Source organism: Acanthochromis polyacanthus, chromosome 1 (genome assembly GCF_021347895.1).
Source record: "Acanthochromis polyacanthus isolate Apoly-LR-REF ecotype Palm Island chromosome 1, KAUST_Apoly_ChrSc, whole genome shotgun sequence".
Taxonomy (NCBI): domain Eukaryota; kingdom Metazoa; phylum Chordata; class Actinopteri; family Pomacentridae; genus Acanthochromis; species Acanthochromis polyacanthus.
The window spans coordinates 43173760-43201199 of NC_067113.1; the positions used below are offsets into that span (position 1 = coordinate 43173760).

The 27440-nt window shown below is 40.7% G+C and overlaps 1 protein-coding gene across 2 annotated transcripts; it reads left to right on the forward strand.

The window, feature by feature from the left end:
- Nucleotides 1-26355, forward strand: igf1 (insulin-like growth factor 1). Of its 2 annotated transcripts, none has more exons than XM_051952029.1 (5): nucleotides 1-117; nucleotides 3743-3902; nucleotides 18479-18732; nucleotides 19843-19878; nucleotides 22270-26355. In XM_051952029.1, the coding sequence occupies exons 1-5, from the start codon at nucleotides 115-117 to the stop codon at nucleotides 22327-22329; spliced, it is 513 nt and encodes a 170-aa protein (XP_051807989.1). In that variant the 5' UTR covers nucleotides 1-114; the 3' UTR covers nucleotides 22330-26355. The 2 variants fall into 2 exon arrangements, with proteins under 2 accessions (XP_051807989.1, XP_022068432.1); XM_022212740.2 differs by lacking the exon at nucleotides 1-117 and adding an exon at nucleotides 2029-2486.
- Nucleotides 26356-27440: the final 1085 nt, after the last annotated feature.

A 27440-nucleotide genomic window follows, 5' to 3' on the forward strand; every position in this document is an offset into this window, starting at 1 on the left:
CATCAGCAAGACCACAGTCATTTTCTCTATTTTTAGGTTTTTGGAGGAGAGTCATGGAAGAAGATGGAGCAGTGAGCGTCCCATGAACATCCTGAACACCTCCAACTCCACAACATGGTAACTGACTTCTTACATAAATGGCTGTTTGTCTGTATGTCTGCTCCATGTCTGGCAAAAGACAAAAATCTTCAAGTGAAAAAAGTTGCTTTTTGCAGAAGCTCCTATACGATCTGACGAAGTGGTCGCTCATGTCTGCTGTTGTAAGCGGCCCTTGCTGTTGCCTTGGTAACTACAGATGTTACCAAATCAATTGGGACTGAGAGTTTAAGGATTACAATTAACGATTTTTGTGTTGTTCAGCTAATAGTTTCTGTTGTCGCATCTGTGGCCAGTTTCAGCATTTTTGCTTGAAAAAACAACTTTGTCAGTTAATCTTGTATTGACTCGCTAACAGGTTTAGCTCTGATGTCGAGGCACAAACTAAATAAAGATAGTCGACATCTATCATACAGCTCCATTACTGTCAACACTTTCTGACCATTTAAACCTGCAGTGCAGAACTTCTGTCTCCCCCTTCTGGCCGTGAAAGTAATTACAAGATGTGCACTAATAAAGTCTGCCATGTGGTTCTTTTTTAGATGGTAATCTTTCCTCGAAATGCTTTCTTTTTTGATTGAAAGTAGTTTTCTGAAGTTCATTTTTTTCATCTGAAGCATTGGAGAATACTTCATCTATGTCGCTATGGATGGATGGATGGATGGATGGATGGATGGATGGATATTAGATGGATGGTGGATAGATACCCCAATTAGAAAAGTAGATTTAAAACTCCAGTATGCTGTAAAATACAGACAGATTTCAGTATCGCTGAGAGGCTTAGTCAGCATTGAGTAAACTCATTCAATAAGGACTTGAATCTAACAGTCCTGCACTCCAGCTTTAAGCTAATTTAAACATTCATTTTTGACAGTGAGTTGTGAAAAGTTCACAGAAAGAGCATAGTTTTAATAAAATATTCCACTATTGAAGAGAAAAAGTAGATCTTCGGAAGCTTCTGTCTTCTTAGGGATCTTATGACCCCTTCCATTCACCATTGCGTCCCTACCAGGGCCCGGCACCCTCAGGTTGGACACCACTCATTCCATTTCAGTTGAGATGTATGCTGAGTGTGAATCCGTGCTGCTGTGTTATATGGGGACGTGCGACCACGGTGGCGTTTTGACCCACTTTACCCCCAACAACTAACTGTTGCCTGTCTTTAGCCCCTTTGGATCCAACCTTGCTTTGGGAAGCTCTCTGGCTGAGCATGCTGGGATACACTGCTGTCCTGTTTTATGATTGGGTTGCGGCACTGATCTCATGTTCAGTGGTTGGATCAGTGTTGATAAGCCCTCAGCCAGCTCATGAGAGGCTTCAGTCTGTCATTGCTGCTTCTTGCGGTGAAACTGAGGGGCCCACATGTGGACAGTGGGTGGCATCAAATGTTTGTCAGAGCACCAGTAAAGGCTAAAATCTGAAATAAATGCCTTCTTCCCCATTAGTTCCCATGTTATTTACAGACTACTGAAAATCAGCAACAACAGAGAGGAAACAAGAGCCAAAAAAGCAGCATTATTACTTGAAATTACTGTAACTGTGTGCAGAAAAGCAGCACAAATCCTGCACAGTGGCACAAAGTTTGAAGCAAACATGACTTCAGATGTGGCTCTCTGGTTATCTCTGGCTCATACCGGCTCTGCATTGCAATAAAAATGTCATATTTTTCCATATTCACTCCACTTTCGCTTTTTTTTATTTCGCTTTTTATTGGCCATCCAAGTCGGGAGCACTGTGCTAAGTAAGTGGAAAAGTGTTTTTAATGATTTATTTCGGCGTTAATCAGCTCGGACGCTGGACAGACTGCTGAATTACACGGTGCCAAATTACGCACGACGACCGGGAGGCACATCGCAACCTCCGGCTTGTCTTTAACTTCTCCTTCACGGGCTTTCAGGGCATAAAATAGTGTGTTGTGTGAGTGAGAGCTGCTGCTGCTGCTGGTGTGGGGCAGCACCGCTTTTTCTATCTTGATCTGAACTACTAACCAAGTCTTAGAGAGATCAAAATTCAATCCCGTTCTGAGAAAAAAGAGAAATGACGTTATTTGAATATGTGCCCAAAATCCTTAATGAATAACTTAGGACGAGTAGGAGGCAAATGCTGCCCCAGCTGTTTCCTGTTGAAAATGTCTGTGTAATGTAGATAAATGTGAGGGATTTTCTCTCTAAATCCGTCTCCTGTTCGCTAAATCTCACTTCTCCAAAACGAGCCTGCGCAATGGAACAAAGTCGGAATATTGAGATGTGACATTGCCCGCATCTCATCCTCTTTCTCCCCGTTTTTAATGACTTCAAACAAGTTCATTTTCGCCGGGCTTTGTCTTGCGGAGACCCGTGGGGATGTCTAGCGCTCTTTCCTTTCAGTGGCATTTATGTGATGTCTTCAAGGTAACTTACCTGATTTCCTTTGACACTATAGATTATCACCTTGGTTCTTCACTATTTGCACAGAGCATCCTTTTCTAGTTTAAACTGAAACAATAAACGGGAATTTCTATGGCTTATTTCTATTTTGCAGCTTTTTAAATGCATGGCAAATGTGGATTTATTCAAATTTTTAAAATCCTTTTTCATTCAGTTATGGATGCTTGCATGTCTTGGTATTTTTTGTTTAATGCACTAATTTAGATATCGTCCACCTTTTTGTTTTTTTGCTTTAATTGATTTTTTTTTCTTTTTTGGGAATGTTTGACATGAATCGTGCATGAGTTTGACTGCACGGATGAATGGAGGGTTTTCATCCTCCAGCGCAGCTCTGTGCGTCCTGCGCTCTTTTTCAGCAGAAAGCTCTAATGCAGCTCTACAACTTTCAAAGTAATTACTGCTGAGTGTGCATTATTAAGTGCTAAATATCTAACCTGATGCGGCGGGGCTGGTCGAGAGAGAGGAGAGCTTAACATGAAATACTTCTGGGCGTCGGGGCTGTGCGGTTGGGGTTGTGATGTGGATGGATAATGTCCTGTGTTTATTCTCTTTATTATGTACATTTGGCCCAGTCAGCTTTCTCCGGCTGGCTTTGGCGGGAGAGTCTTTTTCCATCTCACATAAGATCCCCCGGCGTTTTTTTTGTTTTTTTTTTGCACCTTTTATTCTCCTTTCTGAATTTCGCAGCACTTTTTGTGCGTAATAACGCGCTGACAGCTGGGTTTTGGAACAGCAGGGGAAATGCTGAGCGGGTTGTTAATGTAAGATATGATGGATAAAATCCTCTGATGAACACGGATTGTTGTTGACACACTCAGGAGCTGAGCAGAGCGATGATAAGAGGGGAAGTGTGTGTTCAATTTGGATGCGCTCCGCTCGGTTTTTGCGCAGAGGCGCTCCGGAGCATCAGGGCTGCTCAGCCTCCTGTTTAACTGACTTTGGCACCAAGTGGAAGTTTGGATTTAATACATTTTCCTCCACATCTCCAAAACCCTGTAAAGATACCATCTGTTTCTTTCCTTCTTTTTTTTTTTTTAGCTCATTGGTTTTTGGAAATGTCGCCACTACAGATGCGTAAAACACTGAGCCACCAAGTGTGCCAGCAGATTTGTGCGCTAAAATGTCTTTTCTCTCTGCAGTGATTAATGAAACTGTGCCTGTGGTGATGCTCTGTAACAGAAGTGGAAATGTTAAGGCTCTCCCTCTGTCCCCGTGCACAGAGTGCGATGTGCTGTATCTCCTGTGGCCACACCCTCTCACTACTGCTGTGCGTCCTCACCCTGACTCCGACGGCAACAGGGGCGGGCCCTGAGACCCTGTGCGGGGCGGAGCTGGTCGACACGCTGCAGTTTGTCTGTGGAGAGAGAGGCTTTTATTTCAGTAAGTGCACCTTTTTATTTATTCATAAAGGTTGGCTGTATATGTCCCAGAGCTCTCCAGCGAGCTCATAAATAAAAAAGCAGCCAGTTTGACATCTTGTCTTGACTTTCCCTGCATTAATGTTTCTCCCTTCATTCATTCCTCTGCCAGTCTTATCTTTAAGTTCTCTTCACATTTGTTTTAATGCTCCGCTCTACTTGTTGGTCTGAAGCCCAGACATCGACCAAGAAAACCCAGGTGAAATATGGAATAATGATAAGTAACTATTGTTGGTGGCAAATCGTAGTTTTGCCCACAGGGAAAGAGCTTTAAGTGGAATTTGGCTGACTATCTCTGAGAAAAAGGAGGGGTAGAAAGCAAATGTTGCAGTGAAGTTTTTTCTTTTTTCCACCAGAGAAGGGAAAGCTACCCAAAGAAAACCCTCGACCAAGAATCCAGGATTTAAATCTCCAATTTTTCCATTAAGAGTACAACCTAGCCCAGAACAGCACAGGATATATGGAGCTACCAAGGTTAGGTGCAATGTTCCACCGGCAGCCAGTGTTTCCCATGACTTGTATCCTGATCTATCTGTCAGAGACGAGCAGTATGACTGTACATTAGCAGTATAGCTGGCTCAGACGCTACACAACACAAGTTTTTAAGATCCTTATTCACATTTCCTTGGCTGACGTCCCTCAATTAAGCCAATTTGCGCAAAATGCCCTCAAGGAGCATCATGTCTCCACTAAAAGGCTTTTTTTTTTTTTTTAAATCTATTATAATTGATTGTCCCTCTGACTGCTGTGCAGATTTGGCATAACAATCCATTATAAATGGTTTGGTTTGGTCCCAAAGTTATGAAGGATTTTCCACATGTGGTCGACTTTGTCAGCTGCCAGTTTCAAAAAGAAAGGAAGATATAGGATTTCTGTGGGAGATCAGCAGCATCAATAATGCATTTGCAGTTGTTCTCTTTTCCAGTAATTGATTGCTTTCGCCTTAATCTGAACCCAGAATGGTTTAAAAATCCACCTTTTTTAAGAACTTGGTGACTGATGTAAGATTACAGTCCAGAAAGGGGCCCGTTTCTCAATGGCAGCCTCGGTACAACAGAGCATTAGTGGTCAGTGTGGAACCATGCAAATCTAAAACCCCCAAATATGTAGATGAGTCCATTTTATTGATGCGATGATAGCAAATAAATCTAAAGCCATGTCAGCAGTTCTGCAATGCTAACACGCTGGTTTTTAGCACATATAGTGTTTACCAACGTTGTTTAGCATGCTAAAATTTGCTAATTAGTACTAAGGAGGGCAATTTTAATGGAAATCCATTAGATATTTGTTCATACATATCAAACCAAACCTGTTGGGATCCAGTCTTCATTATGGCTCATCCTCTGGGGATCAAAAATATCCATACAAAATTTCATTGCAATCATCAGAGAATGCAACTGCACTACTATTTATCGGTTCTTGAAAACATTTCACCTCATATCCATAAGACGTCCGGTTGTTTAAGACCTCGATGACTGAGGATCTATACAGACAGACTTTATGGTAATCCATCAGTAAATATTTCAATTTGGACCCAAACTAGCTAGTGTCAACAAAAACTGAAAGTTGTATGTATTTAACATTTGCTAATTAGCACTAAGGCGGACAATTTTAATGGAAATCCATTGGATATTTGTTTAATACATATCAAACGAAGCCTCTTGGGATCCACTCTTCATTATCGTTCATCCTCTGGGGATCAAAAATATCCATACAAAATTTCATTGCAATCATCAGAGAAGGTAAACTGGACTTCTTTTTACTGGTTCTTGAAGACGTCTCATCTTATATCCATAAGGCTTCCAGTTGTTCATGACCTGGAAGACTGAGGATCTACACAGACAGACTTCAGTTTGGACCAACCATGTGGACCAACACAAGCTAGTGTCGCTAAAAACTGAACGTCGTATGTATTTAACATTATCATTATTGCATTTAGCATTAATAGCTTTCAGCTGCTGGTAAAGATAGCAAAAATCCAAACGTCTGATTTCCGTCTAAATATTAACCCATGACAATGAGAGTATGCTTAAAGTTTGGGATGTATTTTGCCACCCGGTTATGGTCATGAAAAGATCATGACTGCACTTCATAAAGAAAACATTGACTGCAGGACTGCGATGGAACATGCTAGACCTGGATTCACCACCCCAACCTCCATTTTCCATGTGGCTTGCAACATTTCTGTGCTGACACTGACCAGTGACACTGTGGTGCAGAATTATCGAATATTGGCGTCATTCTCTTGGAAACTGGGTTGGACTGCTGCGCCTTGTTCATGCACAGCTTAGCGTGGCGAGGAGTTAGCTTCATATTAGACGACTCTACAGCACACAACATGTTCAGTGGAGAACAGTCCAGGCAGTTGGATGGTTGATCCAAATCCAACTCTTTCTTAACAAAGCCTTAACCAAATGTGTCATCTAAATAACATTATTCATGCTACCGTTGATTATGCTAAGGCGTCGCACACAATAAATTCAAATCACTGGCATAAAATGTTCCAAAAAGGTCTTTGGATGTCATCAGATCTCCGTATGGACACTGGCGTCATCGTGCACCTTGCTGCTGCTCCACACCATCCCACTCCCTGCCGCTTTTCCATCATCTTTCTCTGCATCATGGGCCTCTGTGCGACATTTGCCAGAAAAGCTGGGAGTCTTGTTCATCCAGATGCTGCTGGCAACGCCCGCACGCTGTGAAGTGGTCGTGACAGCCCGCTCGCTTGCCAGTTTTCTGCCAGTTAAGACTTTTTGGTCTCTGGATTCCCTCCGCTGCAGCACTTCTCTTGTATAAATGACCGTTTAAGCTGAGAAACTGTGGAAAACCATGAACTACACTATAAAACATTACAATTTAGTGAACGCAGGCCTTGAATTTGTCTTTTTACACTCATTTGTCCAGAGCCATTAGCCGTTACATTGGATTCTGAGTACACAGCTGCTTGGATTTGGACTTTGGAATCCTTTTTTTCTTCAGTTTCATTTCACAAATGGTCCCAAGAAGTGCCTGCAGCGGTAGCTTAAAGTTGCTGAAATGTTTAAGATTTTGACAAGGCATGAGGGTGTCCAGAGATTGGATGATGTGTGAATGTGACAAAGGGTTGGCTACCGATCGTGGAGTTTTACTACAGTTTTATTAATGTTTCTCACAGGCTGACTTGTAGCGCTGTCCATATCCATCTCATGAGAAAGTGCTGAACGTAGGCCAATGTAACTCATGAATCCTCATGCAGGATACACTTCTTAAACGGGAACAGACCTTTTTGCGGTAGGGGGAATGTATTTGTCTTTCCCGCGTTACCTTACACGGAGCTGTCACCGAACGACACAGCGTCCATCTATCAATGCTACATTTTCCTGTTGAAAAAGAGGTGTATTTCACAAACACTCCATCCTTTTTCTGAAAAGATGATGAGGTTTGAGCAGCAGGGTGCCGTGCCTTGGAAAATATGCCGCTCACTGTCTTCCTCGGTTTCTCTCCCTCTCTCATATTCTCGCTTGTCATTCCATTTTCTTCTCCTGGAGAATCCATTTAGGCTCAGCCGTCTATAGGACCCGGCAGCGTAACGGCTCGGCCAAAGGAAGCATGCTCCTTTCCCTGAACTCTTCCCCTCCAGTCTGGCCGTGTTGAACTTGGCAGCCTCCTGATTGATAATGTGTCCAGAGACGGCGTTGCAACGACAGCGAGCTTTCTGTGCTCCCACCACTTTTGCCAATCCACCTTAAGCATGCCACCGCTTGCATTTCAAGCCTGCAGATTTCCTACCCTGACAGAAATGCTAAACACTAGTTGGTGGAAATATTTTTTTTCTTTAAAGGTAATTAAACAAACTGCGGTCTATGAAACAGAAAGAAAAAAAAAAAAAAAAATCCACAACCGTAGTCAGTTTTTCCAATTATTAGCCTGACCTAGAAATCCTCAGTTGTCTTTGTAATGCTTTAGCAGGCAGGACCGCGGGGTGATTTCACTGGGATGTTCATTCCATGAATCAGATCTGTTATGGGACTTTTTTTTGGCCAAAGTGTAAGCACTAAGTAGCTCCGTGTCCTAAGTCACTTTTGCTGAAACATTCAGTTATTCTGGAGGGAGGCATGAGATATCTAATCTCACTGTGTGTTTCTGGAAAACGAAGGATGCACAACCCCTCATGAGTTACGACGGGTTGAAATAATCCGTCGTTTTTGGCCGAGAGCTTATTGTTGCTACACAAAGTTCGAATGAAAACAGGGCAGGCAAATATGTACCCTCTTTTTTTTTTTTGGCTTGCAGAGGCGGCACATGAAGTGAAAGGAGAGTGGAGGAAATTGCTTCTAGCTGCCATTGATGAGTCTTCAGCATTCGACTGTTTTATTCGGAGCTACTTGAGCTGGAGGGTGAATGTGTAAACAGCACGTCACGACGACGCACGCCCACACGCACGCACGCAAACACACACATAGCTAGGCCTCAGCAGCAGGGGATTATGTGGATTACAGGATGATCAGGACACCCCTCCACCCTCCCCGGTTTTACACTGGCGGAATTCAGCGCGATCCGAAGAAAGACCTCCTGTGTCCTCTCCATCGCCGCCAAAAAAAGGTGTCGTTTTCCCATTAGGACCCGAACTACAAAATATCCAACCTCTCTGTGAATTACTGCTCGACGGAACAAAGAGGCGTCTCATGAAAAGGACAGGCAGGCGTCCTCCAGATTTAGATCTGTACATTAGGTGAAGCCGAGACTGGAGTTATTTAAGGACACTCGGGGACTAAACAGTACCTCGCCATTGAAACTCCTCACCAGTTTAGTCCGCCCGCATAACGTAGGACCTCCACAAAGAAAAACAAGGATACGTTTAGTAACATTAGCGTGGAGATCACAGAGATTTATAGTCGATATCCTTCCTGGCGTTCTCCACTGTTTGCCTTAGGTAGTCTCATAAATTGCTTTTCATTTTGCATTCCAGGTGTAACCATAGAGTCCGACACACTGTTGATCACTTGTGCACACTCAATATTTCACCAAAAATACACACTGTGACACGAGGTAACCCAACGTAACCCCGGTTGTATGAAGATATATTGAGTCCCAGCTGAAAATGGGAGGAATATTCTAATAACTCGAATCACTCGAACTCACTTTCCTAAAATCAAGACTTTCAATTTTTACCTTTGTTGGGTTCATTTCGAGACTGAAAGGCTATTAATAAAGCGAGTCCACTTTTGTCCAACTGAGATTTTTGTCCAACTGTAGGAAAAGAAGTGGTAACCATTAGCATTCTTGTTGTTTGACAAACCTCACTTTAAAACAGGAATGTCAAAGTCATCTTAGTTCAGTTCCACATTCAGCCCAATTTGATCTCAAGTGGGCCGGACCAGTAAAATCAGAACATAATAACCTATAAATAACTACAACTCTAAATGTTTCCATTGTTTTAGTGGAAAAAAGTACATTCTGAAAGTATTCATACTGAAGGAATTCTCTTTTTACAAAACATCATGAACAACCTGGAATTTCTTCAGAAAAATAAATTCAGTTTCAGCAACATTCAGCCTCAGTTTATCATTTCCACATTACAACTTCCAGATCACAGAATGTCTACAAAGAAACCCAACATTTAGTCACAAGTATCTGGAACTGAATAATATAGGATTTTACTGTAAGATCAAAATGACAAAAATCAGACAAAAAAAGACAAAATATTACAAAAATGACACACAAAATGACAAAACAATGATTTATGATCAAAACTACAAAAAAGTCAAAAAACAAGACAAAATTTTATAAAAACGAGATACAAAATGACAAAATTGAGAAACAAAGCGAGAATTAAATAGACAAGCGATGCAAGTGAGACAAAAAGGAAGCACAAAATGGCAAAAAAAAGTACAATACAAGTGAGACAAAAACGACACGCAAAACAGCAAATAAAGCAAAACACAAAATGACAAAAATAAGACAACAAACACAAGCGAGAAGAAAGGGAAACGCAAAACAACAAAAACAAGAAACAAAGTGACAAACAACAAAAAAAGGCAAACAAAACAAAATATTACAAAAATGAGGCACAAAAGAACAATGAACACTCTAGTATTTTACTTTATGATCAAAACAACTTTTCATGTCTAGAAATTATTTTAAATTTATAGTTTTACTCATTTAAAATCTGCAGTTCATGTCTTCTCTGTAATTTTTACACTTTGAGGGCCGGATTGGAGCCTCTGGAGGGCCGGTTTTGGCCTACAGGCTGCATGTTTGACACCCCTGCTTTAAAACATTAGCATTGTTCTTCTTATCTCTAATGAAGGCTGCTAATGCTCACTATTATACGTATCTTTACCCAAACCAGAATGAATGAACTGCATACGTTTCTTAGATTCAATCAGACACTTTAATATTATATAATTCAGTGATCTCCAAAAGATGTCTCAACACTGTTGCCAAGAAAATGTTCCCTCAATAAATCCCATTTTATCTCTTTTTATTCATAATGCCACAAACAACTCTTTTAATTCTAGTGCGGTTGGACAAAGTTCCAGTGTCACAGCGCAGGAACACTTCGCACACGCCGTAAACTCTTTGCGGTACCGGCGATAAAGAGGTAGTTTCCAGTACTTTAAGCAGCTCTTACAGTCCCTTCCCAGCTGTAAACTGCCTGACACTATGCAGGAAGGGCAGTGCATCAGCTCCAAGAATCCGCTGCTTTTTATTGACCATGACCGAGCTGTAAAACCCAGATGCTTTCTGTGCCACTCTGGAATGGGGGAATCCAGCCATCTCTCTCCAGTGCCGTTCCTTAGAGGAATGAACGCTATGTATGTTGAACCTGTCAAACACCGAACCAAAAGACGTTTCATGGAGGCGTGCGGTGATGTCCAACGCTAGAAACTAAAACAACCAGTGTTAGTAGCTCACACATGCTTCGTCCATGTTCAGTGGAGACTCTCACTGACGGCTTTCACACCAATTGCCCAAATGGTTGGTTTTAAGTGAGGATGGATGGATGGATGGATGGATGGATGGATGGATGGATGGATGGATGGATGGATGGATGGATGGATGGATGGATGGACGGATGGATGGATGATCCCAAGGGAAAGTCAAGATGAGAGGATGAAGACCAAGGAGTGAGTTGGTTCAGCCTTATTCATCAGTAGCAGGATTAGTCCCAAATACTGATGAAGACCAAGGAGTGAGTTGGTTCAGCCTTATTCATCAGTAGCAGGATTAGTCCCAAATACTGATGAAGACCAAGGAGTGAGTTGGTTCAGCCTTATTCATCAGTAGCAGGATTAGTCCCAAATACCAGTTGCCCCAATCCACCTCTTCCTCATCTCGTGACATTAAATAAGAAGGCTGAGATGTTTGGAAAATTTAGAGAAGGTGCAGTTGCTTAAGGGAAGGCTTAACTAGGTAGGCTAATGCACAATTAAACTAATGTGTTCTGGCTTTGATGATGCTGCAGGGTTGGGAGTGAGGTGAAACATCATCCAGCCATGATGTCTGGCTCGTGAAAAAGTCCTCAACACAAAAATCATCTAGGGTTGTCAAAATTAACGGGTTATTGTGGATGAAAACATCATCCACTAATGACATAAAATCATCATCTTGGTTCTACCCTTCTTTCTTGAGTCTGTTTGCGGATGCAAAATGAAACATTATTAATCTAGATTAAAAATTAATGATATTTAATCATGATTAATTGTGCATAATCCACAGCAACCCTGTGATTAATCTGATTACAAATTTTAACCGTGTGACAGCACTAGTAGTAGTTATTTTTTAATAGTCCTTCAACTAATCATGCGTAACATGCAATTTTATCAAACAATTTGACCAACTTTATGCCCATAATTATTTAATAATCTGCACTTGCCAAGGTAGTTTGCCAAAAAACAATTCTGTGATCGTCGGCGTAACCAATAAGCCATGACTGACTGGACTGTGACCAACAGTCACATGACAAAAATTCTGACTTTTTGACTGAACTGAACCCAGATTGCACAAAACACTTTTTTTTTTTTTTTAGTTCTTTCTACTTCCAGCCATGGTTGTGTTGTTTCCACAGAGGTGCAGAACTTGATGTTTTAGTGAAAAATGTGACACATAATGAGTAAAAATGCACCCAAAAACTTCTTGGGACTCATAGGGGTAAAGACCAATTAATTGTTTTGGCTGCATGCTCAAAACAGCCACAAATCAAAAAGAAAAAGATTTGTATGCCACTATTACAGTACCAACATCATGATGTACATGCGGACCACGAAACAAACTTCTGGTTCATGACCAGGCGGCTCTTTTGTTGTGCAGAACATCAGTTTGGCCGGATGACAAAATTTGCATCACATGAGTCTTCACAGAAACCATGAATTGGCCTTTATAGTTCTGAAGAGTTCGTAGCGCTTCTCATGCGTAGAGGACGGCACATGCAGTCGTTTTGAAATCAACACCTGGTGCAACCTTTTCCAAAGGCGACTGAGAGTTACGGAAAAAAGAATATATCCCAGAACATGTCATAACATCCACAGGAACATCTCAAACCACCTCTGTTCAGACAGAAACCAGCACGGTGTGTGAAATTACACAGCCGCCTCCTTCATTTCAATGAGACCTCTGTGAGAGCCCTGGCCTAAGATATGTACCTGGCTCGGCTTCTGCCACAGCCGTAGACCGTATATAAAGATGGACACACCCTCAGTGAGGTCATCTATAGGTTTTCCGAATGTCGAAGTGCAGTGCGGTGGGTCCGATCATCACCATCTTGACAGTGCCTGACTCCTCCTAATATCCAGCTAATACAAAAATGAGCGAACAAGTGGAGTGTGAGTGGAGCCGAGGCGGGAGATCCACTGTCCACTTCTGTAATTAGGCAGAACTTCAAGCCTTAGTAGAATTTAAATGGGTAAGTTATAATAATATTCACCCTTTGCACAGTTGTCATTAAAGAGGAAATTACCCATAGAGACCAAAACCCTTCTTTGTACCGGGTTATAAACATGTTTATTTCTGCGGTAATGTTGGACATTTTATTATGGGCGTCTATGGGGATTGACTCAACTGTGGAGGCAGCCTCGAGTGGCCACTTGAGGAACTGCAGTCTTTCATTTCACCATGTATGTGCATGTTACTGTACATTACTTTGCTATGCTACAAGCTGTTGATTGACCAAAAATAAATAACTTGCATCTATTTTAGTAATTGATTAATGGTTTTAGACATTTAGATTGCAAAAATTAAGTTGTCCACGGTTCATAGATGTGAGGATTTGAAGTTTGTCTTTGTTGTAAATGACAGATTTTCACTTTTTTCAGACATTTTATAGACAAAAATATTGTCTTGTTGCAGCCCAAACACCTCATCGTCTTTTGATATGTGGCCAGCATTCAAAATCTTACTCATCTTACTTGGAATCTGCTCCTTTTTGCCCGTTTTAAGGTATTTCTGTTCCTGATAGTCTGCTTCTAGTCCAATAATCTATGTGCTTACCGTTAGAAAGCTCAATCTGCTACTTCAGAAGGAGATTAGAGGCATTTTTCCAGCATTTGATGCCCTGAAGGTAGATTTTCAGTTGAGTATTCCTTCGAATGAACTTTTGCTATTAGGGCCAACACAGCCAATGATTCTACTTCAAAATCAAATCCCAACACATGCTTTTTTAATCCGGCCTGAAATCCTTATTCACCATCATGTGTGATCCCTGCATCCGCCATTTCAAACAGCACAGAGCCACGAGGCAGGAAGCACTGCTGGGAAAGTCTGTTTACCCTTGTTGGTTTAACAACAGTCTCAGCAAAAAAGTCTTTGTTTACAAGGGATTACAGCATTTAAAACCAGAGCTTTCAGACCTGATTATTATATGCGTGTTTTTCCCAACCTGTCCAAGCTGATTATCCCACATATCACAACCGGTGCCAGCTGATTTCTCTGTCCCTTCCAGCTGTTTGTGCAGCAGGGTGGCAAACTATTTTCAGAATAATAGCGGATGTTAATTTGTAAGGCTTTATTGGGAGGGATTGGAAAACAGGCCAGGCAATGGAGCACGGACCCTTTTTTTGGCTTTCAGCAATCATTATATAATCGCCAGCCAGGGCTCAACGTCATATTTTTCTCTTTCTAAATGTTTTGACATCAGGTGTTAATATAGCAGCCAAGCCCGGGCGCGCTGATCCTCACCATCTGTTTGCTCAGAGGACTGAAAGCACAGAAACGACTTTCCTAGAAAAACACAGCTATAAAAGGTGTCAATAAATTAGCATTGAATAAGAAGACACATCAGCATTTAAATGGAGGTCTTCTTTAAAAATCTGTCTGCATGTTTAATTTAACACATCTGTTTTGGAAGTTTGAGATCTGGGTAAATCCGGTTCCTCTGTATCCTAAATAATGCAGGTGCACGGCGTATTTTTAGCATCATTCTACCTGATGGGCAACATGAAAGCCTCCCCCCATCTTCCCCCTTCTCCCCTCCTCTCATTCACACCTCCATTAGCCTCCATTCTGCTTTGTTTCCGGGGGTCCGAGGAGAATGATGCTTCTGTTTCTCAATGAAAGCTGCTCTCTGTCCAAAACAACATTGTCAGAACACGGCACACAGAGAGCAGAAGTTAATGCACTTTGTCAGCACTGGCAGCCTTCTGAGCCAAGAGCTATTAACTCTGAGAGGGAAAGGCATTTCCTCCTTGTAAATGCCATATTAAATTATTATTATTTCATTTGGTAACAGGGAAAAGCCCATCAGGGCTATATTGTTCAAGGTGAGTGGGGAGTTGTAAATGGAGAGTCTGGGTTTTTCTAAAAGCCACCAAAGAGGGTGGGCTTTGGGGGTAAGAGGAAGTGACTATTGGCGTCATTGCAGCTTAATGTGGTCATTGAGTCAAAAAAGCTGAGTGTCGCACTTTGAAGTAGTCCTATAGGTTTCATTTTGACGACAACAACTAAACTTCGATGCTCCATCTTCAGGACGTTTCTGCCAAATTAAAATGTGAATGAACAGTGGGGCCCGCCTGGATGTTTCTGCAGGTGGATCGGGCCCCGAGGAGTTGTGGTTTTCCCTTGCTGGACGGACCTCTGCGTAAAAGATATGACTGAGCGGGATCTAATCAGCAGTTGGGTGACTGTGACCCCCCTATTTTTACAGTCAAACAGCTGCCAAAATGGGTCCACAGTGTGCAACGTGATGCACTGTAAATTTTACACGGAAGAAATCAGTGTCATTAAGACTGTCCATACATTACAAACATCAGACGTGGGACCTGGCTATTATCACTGCATTAACACAAGCATGACGGCCGGCCGCTCACCACAGTTTGTTTAATTCTGCTAAGAGGTATAAAAAAGTCTGATTTGTAGAAGTTTGCTAAACCTGCACAGTTCATACGCAGGTTACTATCATAGTTTCCCCTTGAAATTTAATGTAAACTTTCAGAGTCCTTTTATTTAAGAAAGAGGCAGACAAAAGCACTTCTAACTCACTGATTTTGTTGGCTGAAAGTATATTTACCATATGCAGATTTTATCAGCAGTAGACAGGTAGCTAATTAAGCTAACTATAGATCCGTGAGCTGGTTCAAAACATTGTTCCTGGCTGACTGGAGCTAAACCTGCACAATTCAGGAAACAATTATCATTATTGTCCCCCGCCGCGCGAAGAGGGGGACCTAGTATTCGCCTCCCTCCGTCCGTCCGTCCGTCCGTCCGTCCATCCATCCATCCCTACGTACGTCCCGCATCCTTGTTTGCGCGATATCTCATGAAGGAATCGTCGGATCTTCGTCAAACTTGATGTCAACATGTATTAGGATGATCCCCCGACACCAGTCAATTTAGGTGACCTTCGCATAATTTTCAAGGTCACACCGAGCGTTTGTTGACTGTGACTTTCAAATCCATCTGTTCGGCGGGGGACATAGACACGTCAGTGTCAAACACTTGTTATTATTATTATTAGTTTATTTGACAGGGACCATGTACAGAAGACTATTAAACTCAAGGTAGAGAGGCTCTGTAGCAGATTATAGCGCACTAGCTAGCTTCTATCTGCAGTTCCTGGAGCAAGCAAGATTTCACATTTTACAAAAAGGATCTCACATTCTCACACTTACATGATTAAAAAAGTAATTTCAAGGACTGACAATACTGACAGGTTTGGTTTCTCTGGATCCATTGTTTAGTTTCTTTAGAAAAGTCTTTAAAATCAGTTATTGTCTTTAGCTCAGTGGGGAGCCGATTCCATTTGGTTATTGGTCGATTGTCCAGAGGCAGTTTTACATAGAAGGATACAACAAGCCCTTGTTGACATGGTAGCATTTCATGGTGCAATGAAAAAAAACTAGAAAGATGAGGGTGCAGAACCATGAACCACCTTGAAAACCAATCGTACATTAGCTTACATGATCACGTTTTCAAAATTTAACAATCCGTACCAGTTTACCCTACACATAGACGACCGAGAAACTAGATTGTTCGTGTTTCTCTGAATAGCTTCCATCATTATCTCTGATAGCAAATGTGTCTGTGGCTATTGTATGTAATCTTCCTCAAATCATCGTGTCACTTCCTGTCCAGCTTCTTTTCCATCAACTCAATTGGTGGTTGCAATTCCTGTCTTTCTGAAGAAGCTAACCATGAGCCTTGGCTGCTTTCAGAAACCAAATTTTTGCAATTTTAAAGTTAGATGATTTGTTTATGACAACTAACAAAACATGAAACAACTACTGTCCAAAATGACTGAAAATAGAATACCATGGTCCAAATCCTATTGCCATTAACTGGGGTAATGATGGTTGTGGTAGGTGTCACCATTGATATAGCTGTTTAGAATGTTTTTTAGACATTTTATAGACCAAACAACTAATTTGTGAATCAAGGATACAATTAGCTGTGAAAATAGCAATTAGTTGAAGCCCTAAAAGCTGTTTTGTTAAGTATTCTTGCTTAATATTGTGCCAAAATTGAACATTTTTCACTTTTTGTAATCATTTAAAATATAAAAAAGATGTAAAAATAGGGTTTAGGTTTAAAAATAACTGAATTTTCTTTTAAATTCTCACATCATAACTTACATATTTAACAGTAGCACTGAAAAACAGCCGTTAGTTGTTGCTCTAAAGGTTATTCTGTTGTCATGGCAGGATGAAAACAAGAATTATTGCAGTGTTCTTGCTCAACATTTGAGCAAATCTGTGCATTTGTTTCTGTTTTTTTAATCATTTAGAGCCAAAAAAAAGATGGAAATTTAGGGTTCATATTTAAAAATAGCAGAGTTAGCATTTAAAATCTCAACATATTTTGCATATTTAACAGTAGCAGGAGTAAAAGTGGCTTCCACGGATGTTTCTGAAAGGCTGTGACTTTCTCTCATTTTTTACAGGTTATTGCAGTTAGTTAGCATAGCACATAGCACGGGATATCTGGAGAATTTTAAACCTCCAGTTTTGTTTGGGCACCATTGATGGAAAGCCTGAAATCAAAGTCCAACAGTAACCACTTCAGCTGCATCTCATGATGGATTGCAAAGGAGTGGATGGTGGGGAATCTCTTGTCTCTCTTCACAACAAGCGTTTGTTGTGAGCACCATTTGTTTTCCTTGTTGCTAGGCAGTCGGTGTGCTTGCAGTGCATGGAAACTTTGGCCTGTATGTGGATATCTGCCGAGGGGTTCGCATGGACGGTTATGGACTTGGGTGGATGATAAAATTGACTTCATGTGTACCATTGCAACCTCTCATGTGAACTAACTTGGCCAAAAGCAAATGCAGTGGGTGGCCAGGTCCTTCTGCATCGATGGAGTCGCTGGATGGCCATCGTTGACTCTCCAGAGTCGACGCCCTTAAGATGGATTTTGCTTTTAGTTCCATCAGGGTGTCCAGAAACCCTCCTCATCCATCTCCAAGAGACAGGTGGGGGTGTTGGTTCAGCTGCCGGCAATCCGGCCCTGAAACAAGTAGTACTGGATTAGAGGTTACCAGTAGCAAGTGACTATATGTTAGACTATATGTACTCAAGGAGCTAGGAGTCGAAAAAACACTGCGGGCTAACGTCATCGCAAGAAAACTCAGCTACTTTGGTCATGTTACCAAACATCACTGCCTCGAGAAAACAATCATTCAAGGGACAGAAAGAAAGGTAGATCTACAGCGAGTTGTCTTGACGACATTAAAGAGATCACAGGAAGTGGAATTGCGGAGGCTACTAGAGCTGCTGCTGACCGTAGACAATAGCGCTCTCTTATTCGAACCACACCAGCATTTACTTACACTACATGACTGTAGAGAGGTGGTACCATTGCAAACATGCAGGTTTAGCCTGTGTGACATTTAGTCTGTGAAAGACCTTCACATGCTCACAGGAAGTTTATTATGTCTTAATGGCCTACAGCTCATAATACTGTAGTCCCACCTGGAATCTGTCCTTTCAAAAAGAGCTTTTAATGAGCATTCAATGGCCCTAAACCCACATGTAAGAGGAGCGCTCCAGCTAACGTTCACTTTATGAAGCAGCGGTAATGATCTTCTGTCTCCTCAGGTGTCTAAACCTTCCTGTTGTCCTTCTCCGACAGGTAAACCAGGTTATGGCCCCAACGCACGGCGGTCACGCGGCATCGTGGACGAGTGCTGCTTCCAAAGCTGTGAGCTGCGGCGCCTGGAGATGTACTGTGCACCTGCCAAGACTAGCAAGGCAGCTCGCTCTGTGCGTGCACAGCGCCACACAGACATGCCGAGAACACCCAAGGTTAGTACCGCAGGGCACAAAGTGGACAAGGGCACAGAGCGTAGGACAGCACAGCAGCCAGACAAGACAAAAAACAAGAAGGTGAGCACAGCACCGAACAGATACACTCTTAAAAAAAAAAAGGTTAAATCATCAGGACAGGACGGGATATGATTGATGTTCTGCTAGTTTATGAGCACATAGTGTCAAGAGAATGTTACATGAATTGTTAAGCTCGCAGCTGGTTAGCTTAGCATAAAGACTGGTCTCGCAGAGAACCTCAAATTGTTTGTACCTTTTTTGGTAGAGATTTACAGACCAAAAAGACATGATATTTAGGATTTTAAGTTTTAACCCTTTACGCTTCAGTGCGTCGTAGATGTACCGCCGGCGGTACCCCTACTAATTTGCATAGGAATTTCAAGAATGTCCGACGGCTGCAAACCCGATTATACAAACACTATACGCCGATGGAAAGCTTAGATTCTCATGAATCCGTCGGTATAAACCACTTTCAGATGTGATTACCACAGCGGGTGAGAAAAACACATTTGTCTGACAAACAACGAATATTCATCCATCCGTTCTCTATACACGGCTTCAACGCACACAGCGCGACTCACATTTCCGGGTTCATTATTACACACAGAAGAAAAGATTCCACAAAAAACGGCCATAATCCAACCTTTTACATCCAGACAACACAAGCCAGTAAACTATTTTGTCTAAAACATGTCCTGAAGTCGGTATAAAATCCACGAATCGGTCGTTTTCAAGGAAATGCACCTCGCGATGTACGTCCAATATTCCCTGTATTTTTCGTCATTTTTTAAATTTCAAAATAGAATATTAGCGATTTTTTGTACTGAAAACGGCTGGAATTGACTGAAGCTTAAAGGGTTAACTGTCTTAACTTACAACATACCCTAGCTAGCTAAAGTTCGCTATTTAAGACAAATCTTTCACATGCAGGTACCAAAAGTATAAATGTTATGTGACAGCAGTTAACCCATTTCCAGTCTTTATTCTAAGCTAGGCTAACCAGCTAATGGCTGTAATACCAACAGAAGAGTTTTATCAAATCACTCAGCTCATTAACTGTATTTTTCAAATTAACAAACTGTTACTTTAAGGGGTCACTAGGTTTAAGTTTACTGCATAGCAGGTGAAATTAATCCATCCAACTTAAGTGGCTTCATTTTTCTCCCACAGAGACCTTTACCTGGACATAGTCATTCATCCTTCAAGGTATGCATGCATATTGACATTGATACTGATCATTTTATGTCATTTAAAGCCTTATCAAACACACAACCTCTCTGCGGTTTCATGGTGAAATCGGAGAAGTCTACATAAATAATTTGAAACCTCTTGTAATGTCTAAATGCAGACTCCGTCACATTCTCAAGTTGTCAACCTGCAGGAGAGTGTGATCCTTTTAAGATTCAACTGTGTGCTTTTTACCCATTTCTCAAAAAAGAAAACCATTAGCAAGAGAAGGAACTAAGTGGTTTTTGTGGTAGACCCACTGGCACTCCCGCTCCCCAGGCAGAATCTCCACTCTGCTACTGTACATTATGTCCTGAAATTCAGACGGCTCGCCAGAACAGACTGACACATGCGAGTTCTGCAGATACGGAAGACCACGTTTAGCATATCGACGTCTGCAACGGTCTTCATGTCTCTGGTTTCTGGTGTCGTTGCAGGAAAGTCGTCATTTTGTTTGAGCAAATATAAACTGAAAGGATCATTGTAGTAATTTTGCATATTTTTCCAATGAAGATAAACCATTTTATAGAAATGTTATATATCCCTGCTGTTTCAAATCTTGGTTGTATGAGGTGCTACATGACACATTCATCATAAATGGGTTAATAATCTGTACAGAATATGACACCATATCGCTAACCCTTGGGTTGTCCTGCGGGTCAAATTAATGTTGACTTTACAGCCAGTAGTAAAAAATCAACTAAAATCCAGCAAATTTTGGATTTTGGTTGGGTTTTTTTTTTTGTGAATGTCCTTAAAGAAAATATTAGAACTTTTAACGATATGTATGTAATCACTTTAGATATTTCTAGAATTTTTTTGGAAAGCTTTTCGCTCATTTTTTGAAAATATTTGCAAGAAATTTCTTGCCAAATTTGGGTAATTTTTTAAAATCAAACTTTTAAGGGAATCTTTAAAGGTTTTGGGGGGGAATTTTCTTCCTGAAGGTTTTGCAAAATTAAAGTCTGAAAATGTGGGGGGGAAAAAATATCACTTTAAACATTTTTTGGAGTTTTTAAAAAATATTTTTACTCATTTTTTGAAAATATTTACAAGAATTTTCTTGCCAATTTTTTTTAAAATAAAACTTTTAAGAGAAATTTTTAAAGAATTATTGGAAGTTTCTTCCTGAATGTTTCGCAAATGTAAAGTGAGTTTCGCTGGATTTTGGTTGATTTTTTTGTGAATGTTCTTCAAGAAAATAGAACTTTTACTGATATGTATGTAATCACTTTAGATACTTTTAATATTTTTTCTGAAGATTTTTAGTCATTTTTTAAAGTATTTACAAAAAATTTTCTTGCGAAATTTGGGGTATTTTTTTTTAACTTTTAAGGAATTTTTGGGGAATTTTCTTCCTGAAGGTTTATGTTTGGGGAATTTGTTTGCTGAATTTTTGGTATTTTTTCAGACAAGGAAACAATATTTTTTTGTACCTCTAAATGAAGACAACAGGAGGGTTAAAATAAATGTCCTATCAAGCTTTTTGCAACTCAATCACTGCCATTGATAAATATAACATCAGACATACTGCAATGCGCTCCATGCCGGCAGCAGTCAGAGCTCGACTCCAACTGGTACAGAAAGCTGCTGCTCAGGTTTTATCTGGCACTAAGAGATATGAGCATATGAGCTTACGCTGGCTTCCTGTTACAGTCCGCATTGATTTTGAAGATCTTCTCATCACATTTAAAGCATTAAATGGCCTCGCTCCAAATTACATCAAGGGCTTATGAGCCTCTTACTTACCGGGGCATTGATTCAGATCAGTGAATGACTCTGCTGGTTCTTCCTACATCTCGGCTAGTGACCAAAAGTGATCAGGCTTTTTGCTGTCTGGGTCTCCAGACTGTAAGATCGCAGCATTTTTAGTCAAGCCGAGAATCATTGTTGTCATTATGCATTTAGTTTTTACCAGTCCCATAACAAAATTTTGTTGATAGTACTGGCTGTAAAGTCCAACATTAAGAGACAGAAAACTAAGAGGGCTTGCTAGCAGTGGCTGTTCCTCTTTTTGGGGGTTTCAGCTGTGGTGACAGCAAATGAATAGACTGTCAAAAACTCACAGCATGTATGGAGTGATCAAATCACACATGGTGCGAAGCAACAACTACTGTTGGCCTTGTCTTTGAAAAAAAAGCTGGATGTGGAGACGTGTTTATGTTGAAATTTAGGGGCAAAAGTTCCGTTAATCCTGAGGTGTTGTGCATCTGTGAGATCAATCACTGCTAGAATAATAATAACTTCATTTTTTGTCATTTCAACTGTGCCCAAATAAGTACAAAAGACAATATAATCCAGTTTCTAGGCAGTCCTGTGTCTTCTGTGCCCCTGCTGTGCATCTGAAAATGTGTCTTTGTTTTGTTGCAGGAAGTACACCAGAAAAACTCAAGTCGAGGCAGCACGGGGGGCAAAAATTACAGAATGTAGGGACGGAGCGAATGGACAAACGCCCAGCGACTTGGGAAGAGAGAGGGGAGTGGCCTTACCTGGTACCCCTGTGGAATGGTTCACTGTAAAACAAAACAAAGAGGATGCTAGCAATGGCCCCAAAGGCTCTTCAAAATGATTGACACCCGAGAGCTAAGTGGTGTTTTAAGGGTTTGATGAGGGATCTTGTGATTATTTTATACACTGCACCATTCCATATCGGGAGGAATTCTTTGTTAATGCAATGTAACAAGACTAGTTTAGCTGCTGAGACACGAACAAGAGCTTATTATACCTCCATGTGTGAGCTGCAGCATCCCCCTGGCTCCAGGAAAGGTGTATCTGGGCTTCAGCCAATCAGAGATCTCATTGAGAACGAGTGGTCCGTCCTGTCAATTGAACTTTTGCGGAGGTAAATCCTTTAACTCTGAGAGAGACAGGATACTTTAACAGTTAGTACCCCGGTTCAAAGCTGATATTTTACCTTCAGAATTTGTTTTTACGCACCATGCATTACTGTGGATTTTTTTTAACATGTTAAAAAATAGAAGTCTGCTTTAAAGACAAAGACCAGGTGGTTCATCATCAGACTTAAAACATTGTTGTAGTTATTTTACCTTGAGCCTGAGTCAAATCCCTACTAAGTGGAGTTGCTAGAAGGTTTGAGACCAATCCAAATCCCTCCTAAGCCCCAGGAAGTGTCGAGAACCCGACGACTGAGTCTACAATCCAAACACTTCTCTTACAACAGATCAAGCGCCATTAGAGGGGATTCTGAAGAAAGGTGGAAGCACAGTAGGTACTAGAAAAACAAGACAGTGGCTTTAAAAAACAGAAAAGCAAATTATCTGGGAGCTAAACTGAATTAGAGATTTTTATTTTTTTGGGCCAGTCGGAGCTCGTTTGGTCGTCAGAAATGGGTCATCCAGCGGATTCAAAGTGCGTTTGGCATCCGCGAGTGGAATAAGTCAAATAGCGACAATCAGGCGGAATGTTTGTCGTCTGCATCCTTTTCACAATACGCGAGCCCGGCCAAATCCGATTTTTGTCAACGCTCCAGTTATGCGGTGAACATTTCAGCTCGAGCGGAGGCCCGTTGTCAAGGTTAATCACAAGTCATTAAAGTTTAGTTGCAGTGAGTCAGCAAAAAATAAAAAAATAAACTACCAGGATTGAAAATGAAATCTTTATCTTTCTCTCATGAGGAGAGTATTCCCAAAGCTATCAAAGGCTGAAACAATAGCCTCACAAATGGAGAAGCTTAATGATTGATCTTGGCCTGTGCTGTTTTGTTAGCTTAGCGAGGCCCAGAACTTTGCTACTTCAGTTGTCGCTTGGACTGCGTTATCGGCCACTCCATGGCATCGGTTGCAAAGTCCACCGCAGAAACACGCAGGTTGAACAATTTGGTAAATATTGCCGACCAAAATGACAAGTCCTCTGGAGACGTGACACATACCGACACACGAACACGCATACGAACTCACCCACAGTGTAAATGAGAGTTGTGCAACCGCGAGCGAAGGTCGAGCACACAAATCACAAGCTTCATGAAAAGCCAGTTCTGAGAAGTCCTTGCATGAGGATCGACTGTAACGGCTGTTTGTCCGAGCCTCCATTAAAAACGCCCAAGACAACCCGTCTCTGGCTCTGTCTCCTCTGCCTGTGTATAATCAAACAGTACTCCCATTATGTTAACCTATGCATTACTATCATTCATTGTACATGATGGTTTCATATAACAAAACTGTATTAAGAATCCTATCCACTGTATAATGGTGCTATTTTGTAGTTTGTTACTTGCGAGAGATGGCTGAGACAGACTGATGGCAGGGCTTACATTGGAGGTCTTCCCTTTTGCACAGCCTTGTGGCCACCATTTTAATAGTGTTTTTATTTGTAAGCTGTTTCAATAAGGTAGTAGTGTAAGCGAGTAAATGTATCTGTGTGAAATCTGTGAATGCATGGAGAATAACAAAAAAAGAAAAAAGACAAAGAATATAACATGTTGTGGTCCCAAGAAGGCAAAATGCTATTTTTTCTACTGTTTTTAAATTATTTTCTCAATATAGATCCCTTATGCCAAATAACTTGACAAAAGTACTGTGAACTGTGATTCCTCCAATTGTATTGAGATTGTTAAAAGTCATGGTGTGCTTTTGTCTATCCAGAGGTGTGTGTGTCTGTGTGTGTTGTGCGTACGTACACCTCACTGGAAGCCAAGGTACTGACGATTAAAACGGCTTAAAGCGAGACTACGCAACTTTTGCTAAACGCCAACCACTGTGGCTACATGTGGTTAGCACAGGACAATCCTTATGTTCATCTGTGACATGCTACAGTTTAGCATAAGCACAAAATTTAGCTCATTAGCAGCAGGTACACCTCTCCAAGCCAACCGCTCTTTAATGGTGTTAGTGTAATAACTCTCTTTGCCTAAAGGGGGCGACAAATGTTCCACACTGCAGGTTTAAAATGCTCTCTGCCATTCTCATATCTGTCAGTTAGCCTCCACAGCTTAGCTTAGCATAAAGCAGGGGTGTCAAACTCATTTTAGTTCAAGGGCCACGTTCAGTCCAGTTTGATCTCAAGAGGGCTGAATCAGTTTTTACTATATGATCAAAAACGACAAAAAAACAGCAACAAAATCAAGACAAAATATTGCAAAAATAAGACACAAAACTTTTTTAAAAATGAGACCAATGACACAAAATAAATCAAAAAAAGAGACAAAAAATTAGATAAACAAGTTACAAAGCAACAAAAAATTGGATAAACAGCAAAAACGAGTTTAAAAAAAGACAGAACAGCATGCGAAAGAGTGAATAAAGCAAAATGACAAAATAAGACAAAAAACACAAGTGAGACAAAAAGGAAACACAAATCGACAAAAAGATGAGAGGAACGACAAAAGTCAGACAAAAAAACAAGACAAAGTATTACAAAAGGGAGACACAAAATGACAAAAACACACAAATAACAATCTAGTTTTGTTATTTGTTTTTTTCTAGATGAACAATCTGGTATTTTACTTTCTGATCAAAACAACTTGTCATGGTCTAGAAATTATTTAAAATTTATAGTTTTGCTAATTTCCAATCTGCAGTTAATGTCTTCTCTGTAATTTTTACACATTGAGGGCCGGATTGGAGCCTCTGGAGGACCAGTTTTGGCCCACGGGCCTCATGTTTGACACCCCTGCCCTGCTAGAGTATGTATAACCAGTATAAAGGTGCACTTTTTGGTTTGGAATTCAACTTTTGATATTCGACAGGAGATCATTTTTCGTTCTCTCAAAAGTTCCGTGGTCTCGCTTTAAGTCTACGCCAGGAGTTTAATTTATTTTGTCCAAAACATTTGTTCGCAGCTCTCTCAAGATTTAATTTAAATGTGTGCTTTTCTCAATACCAAGGTGTTAAAATGGAGATTTGCTCTGTGCTTTAGTGTCTGTTCCTTCCAAATCCTCTCGTCGGTCGGCCTGGCGACTGAAATGAAAAGGAAGCTGGTTGGAGAGCGGCTCTGTCCTCCCACATCTTCAGACGTACAGTACAAACCAAAGACTTTTTGATGCGAACGAAGCCTCACTCTGCATTGTTATGTCATAAACTGAACCTGTGACCAGTTCATTAAATATCAATTGATGCTATCCCTGTCTCATCTGCACTGCAGCTACAATACGCCCTTCACACACTGTTTCTGGTACCTGAATGCAGCTTGTGTATTAAAAAGTAAAGCGAACCAGACAGAAGTCCTTCGTTGTCTCTGGTGTACTCGAGGCGGTGATGCAGAAAGCCACAACTTCAAACCGTCTGACTATGAATCATTTAAAACTTTTCAGTTTGTCAGTTGTTTGAAACAATCAATAAAGCCTAGAAAGTGAGAGCGACTCTGTGAGGTGTTTAATGAGAAAATAGGATTTCCTGAAAGCTCACTGTCCAAAAACTGTTTGATTACAGCGCTGTTATTTATGGTGCTCGATTGCCTTCTGTAGAGAAAAAAAAAGAAGAAATACTGACAAACTGTTCACCATTCCTGCTGAATAAACCACTTGTCAACATCACAAAAAATGGCTGGAAGGTTCTTTCATCCACATACTACCGATCAGATCTGTGGGGAAGCATAATCCTGTGAAGACCTCCCCGCTACACAACATCACCCAGCGTGGTTCTGGGCGGATTTTATGAGGAACCTCTGAGGATTCAGATGCATAAATAGAAGAACTACAAGTTTGTCCCTGTTAAGTCTTTTCCTCCCCCTGTTGTCTTCATTTACGGGCACCAAAAAGGTTGTTCCCTTCACTGGAAGAAATGTCCCTCTCAAAACAAGAAAAAAAATTTATTTCAAGGAACTTTTACTTTGAAATAAGTTTAAAAAGAAACTGCCAATAGAACGAGTGAAAAATGGCTTGGTAAGATTTCTTGAAATAAAATATGATATTTAGAATAATAAGATCTTAAAATCAGCTGGAAAACTTATTTGAAGTTACATTATCCCAGGATTGTCAAGCTTAGGTGTCTTAAAATAAGGTAAACATGCTAAAACATAATAGCAGTTTTTCACTCAAAAATAGATTTTTGCCTTCATGTAACCTCCTAATCTGAGATGTACTAAACTTATTTGAGTTTTCTTGTAAAATCACAACAAGACAATTTCAAGATTGTTTGACTTAACAAGATATTTAAGATGCCTTGTCTTCAAACAAGTCCCTCCATCTTGCTGAAATGTCCCTTGTACGGTGGATTAATCTTATATATCTTATATATATATATATATAAGTGGGATGAGACAAAAGACAAATAGACATGGTAAGATTTAGAGTTTTTGCAGGCCAGTCAATTTTCTGGAAAAAAAAATCCCCAAATTTATAAAAAAAAATTACAAAATTTTTAGGAAGAGAATTCCAAAAATTCCTTTAAAGTTTTTTTTTTTTTTAAATCCCCAAATTTGACAAGAAATTCGCTGGATTTTGGTAGATTTTTTTCTGAATGTTCTTCACCCTCGTGTCGTCCTGCGGGTCAAAACTGACCAAGTTTAAAGTTTGAAAATGTGGGGAAAAAACTATTTTCACAGAGAAACTTCTGATTTCCCCTTTTTTTTTAACAATTTTGGGA

Coding starts and splice junctions, on each gene's coding strand:
- igf1 (XM_022212740.2), top strand. CDS start 2,439: ATGTCTAGCGCTCTTTCCTTTCAGTGGCATTTATGTGATGTCTTCAAG. Junction 18,733..19,842: donor ACAAGACAAAAAACAAGAAG/GTGAGCACAGCA, acceptor TTTCTCCCACAG/AGACCTTTACCTGGACATAG. Junction 19,879..22,269: donor ATAGTCATTCATCCTTCAAG/GTATGCATGCAT, acceptor GTTTTGTTGCAG/GAAGTACACCAGAAAAACTC.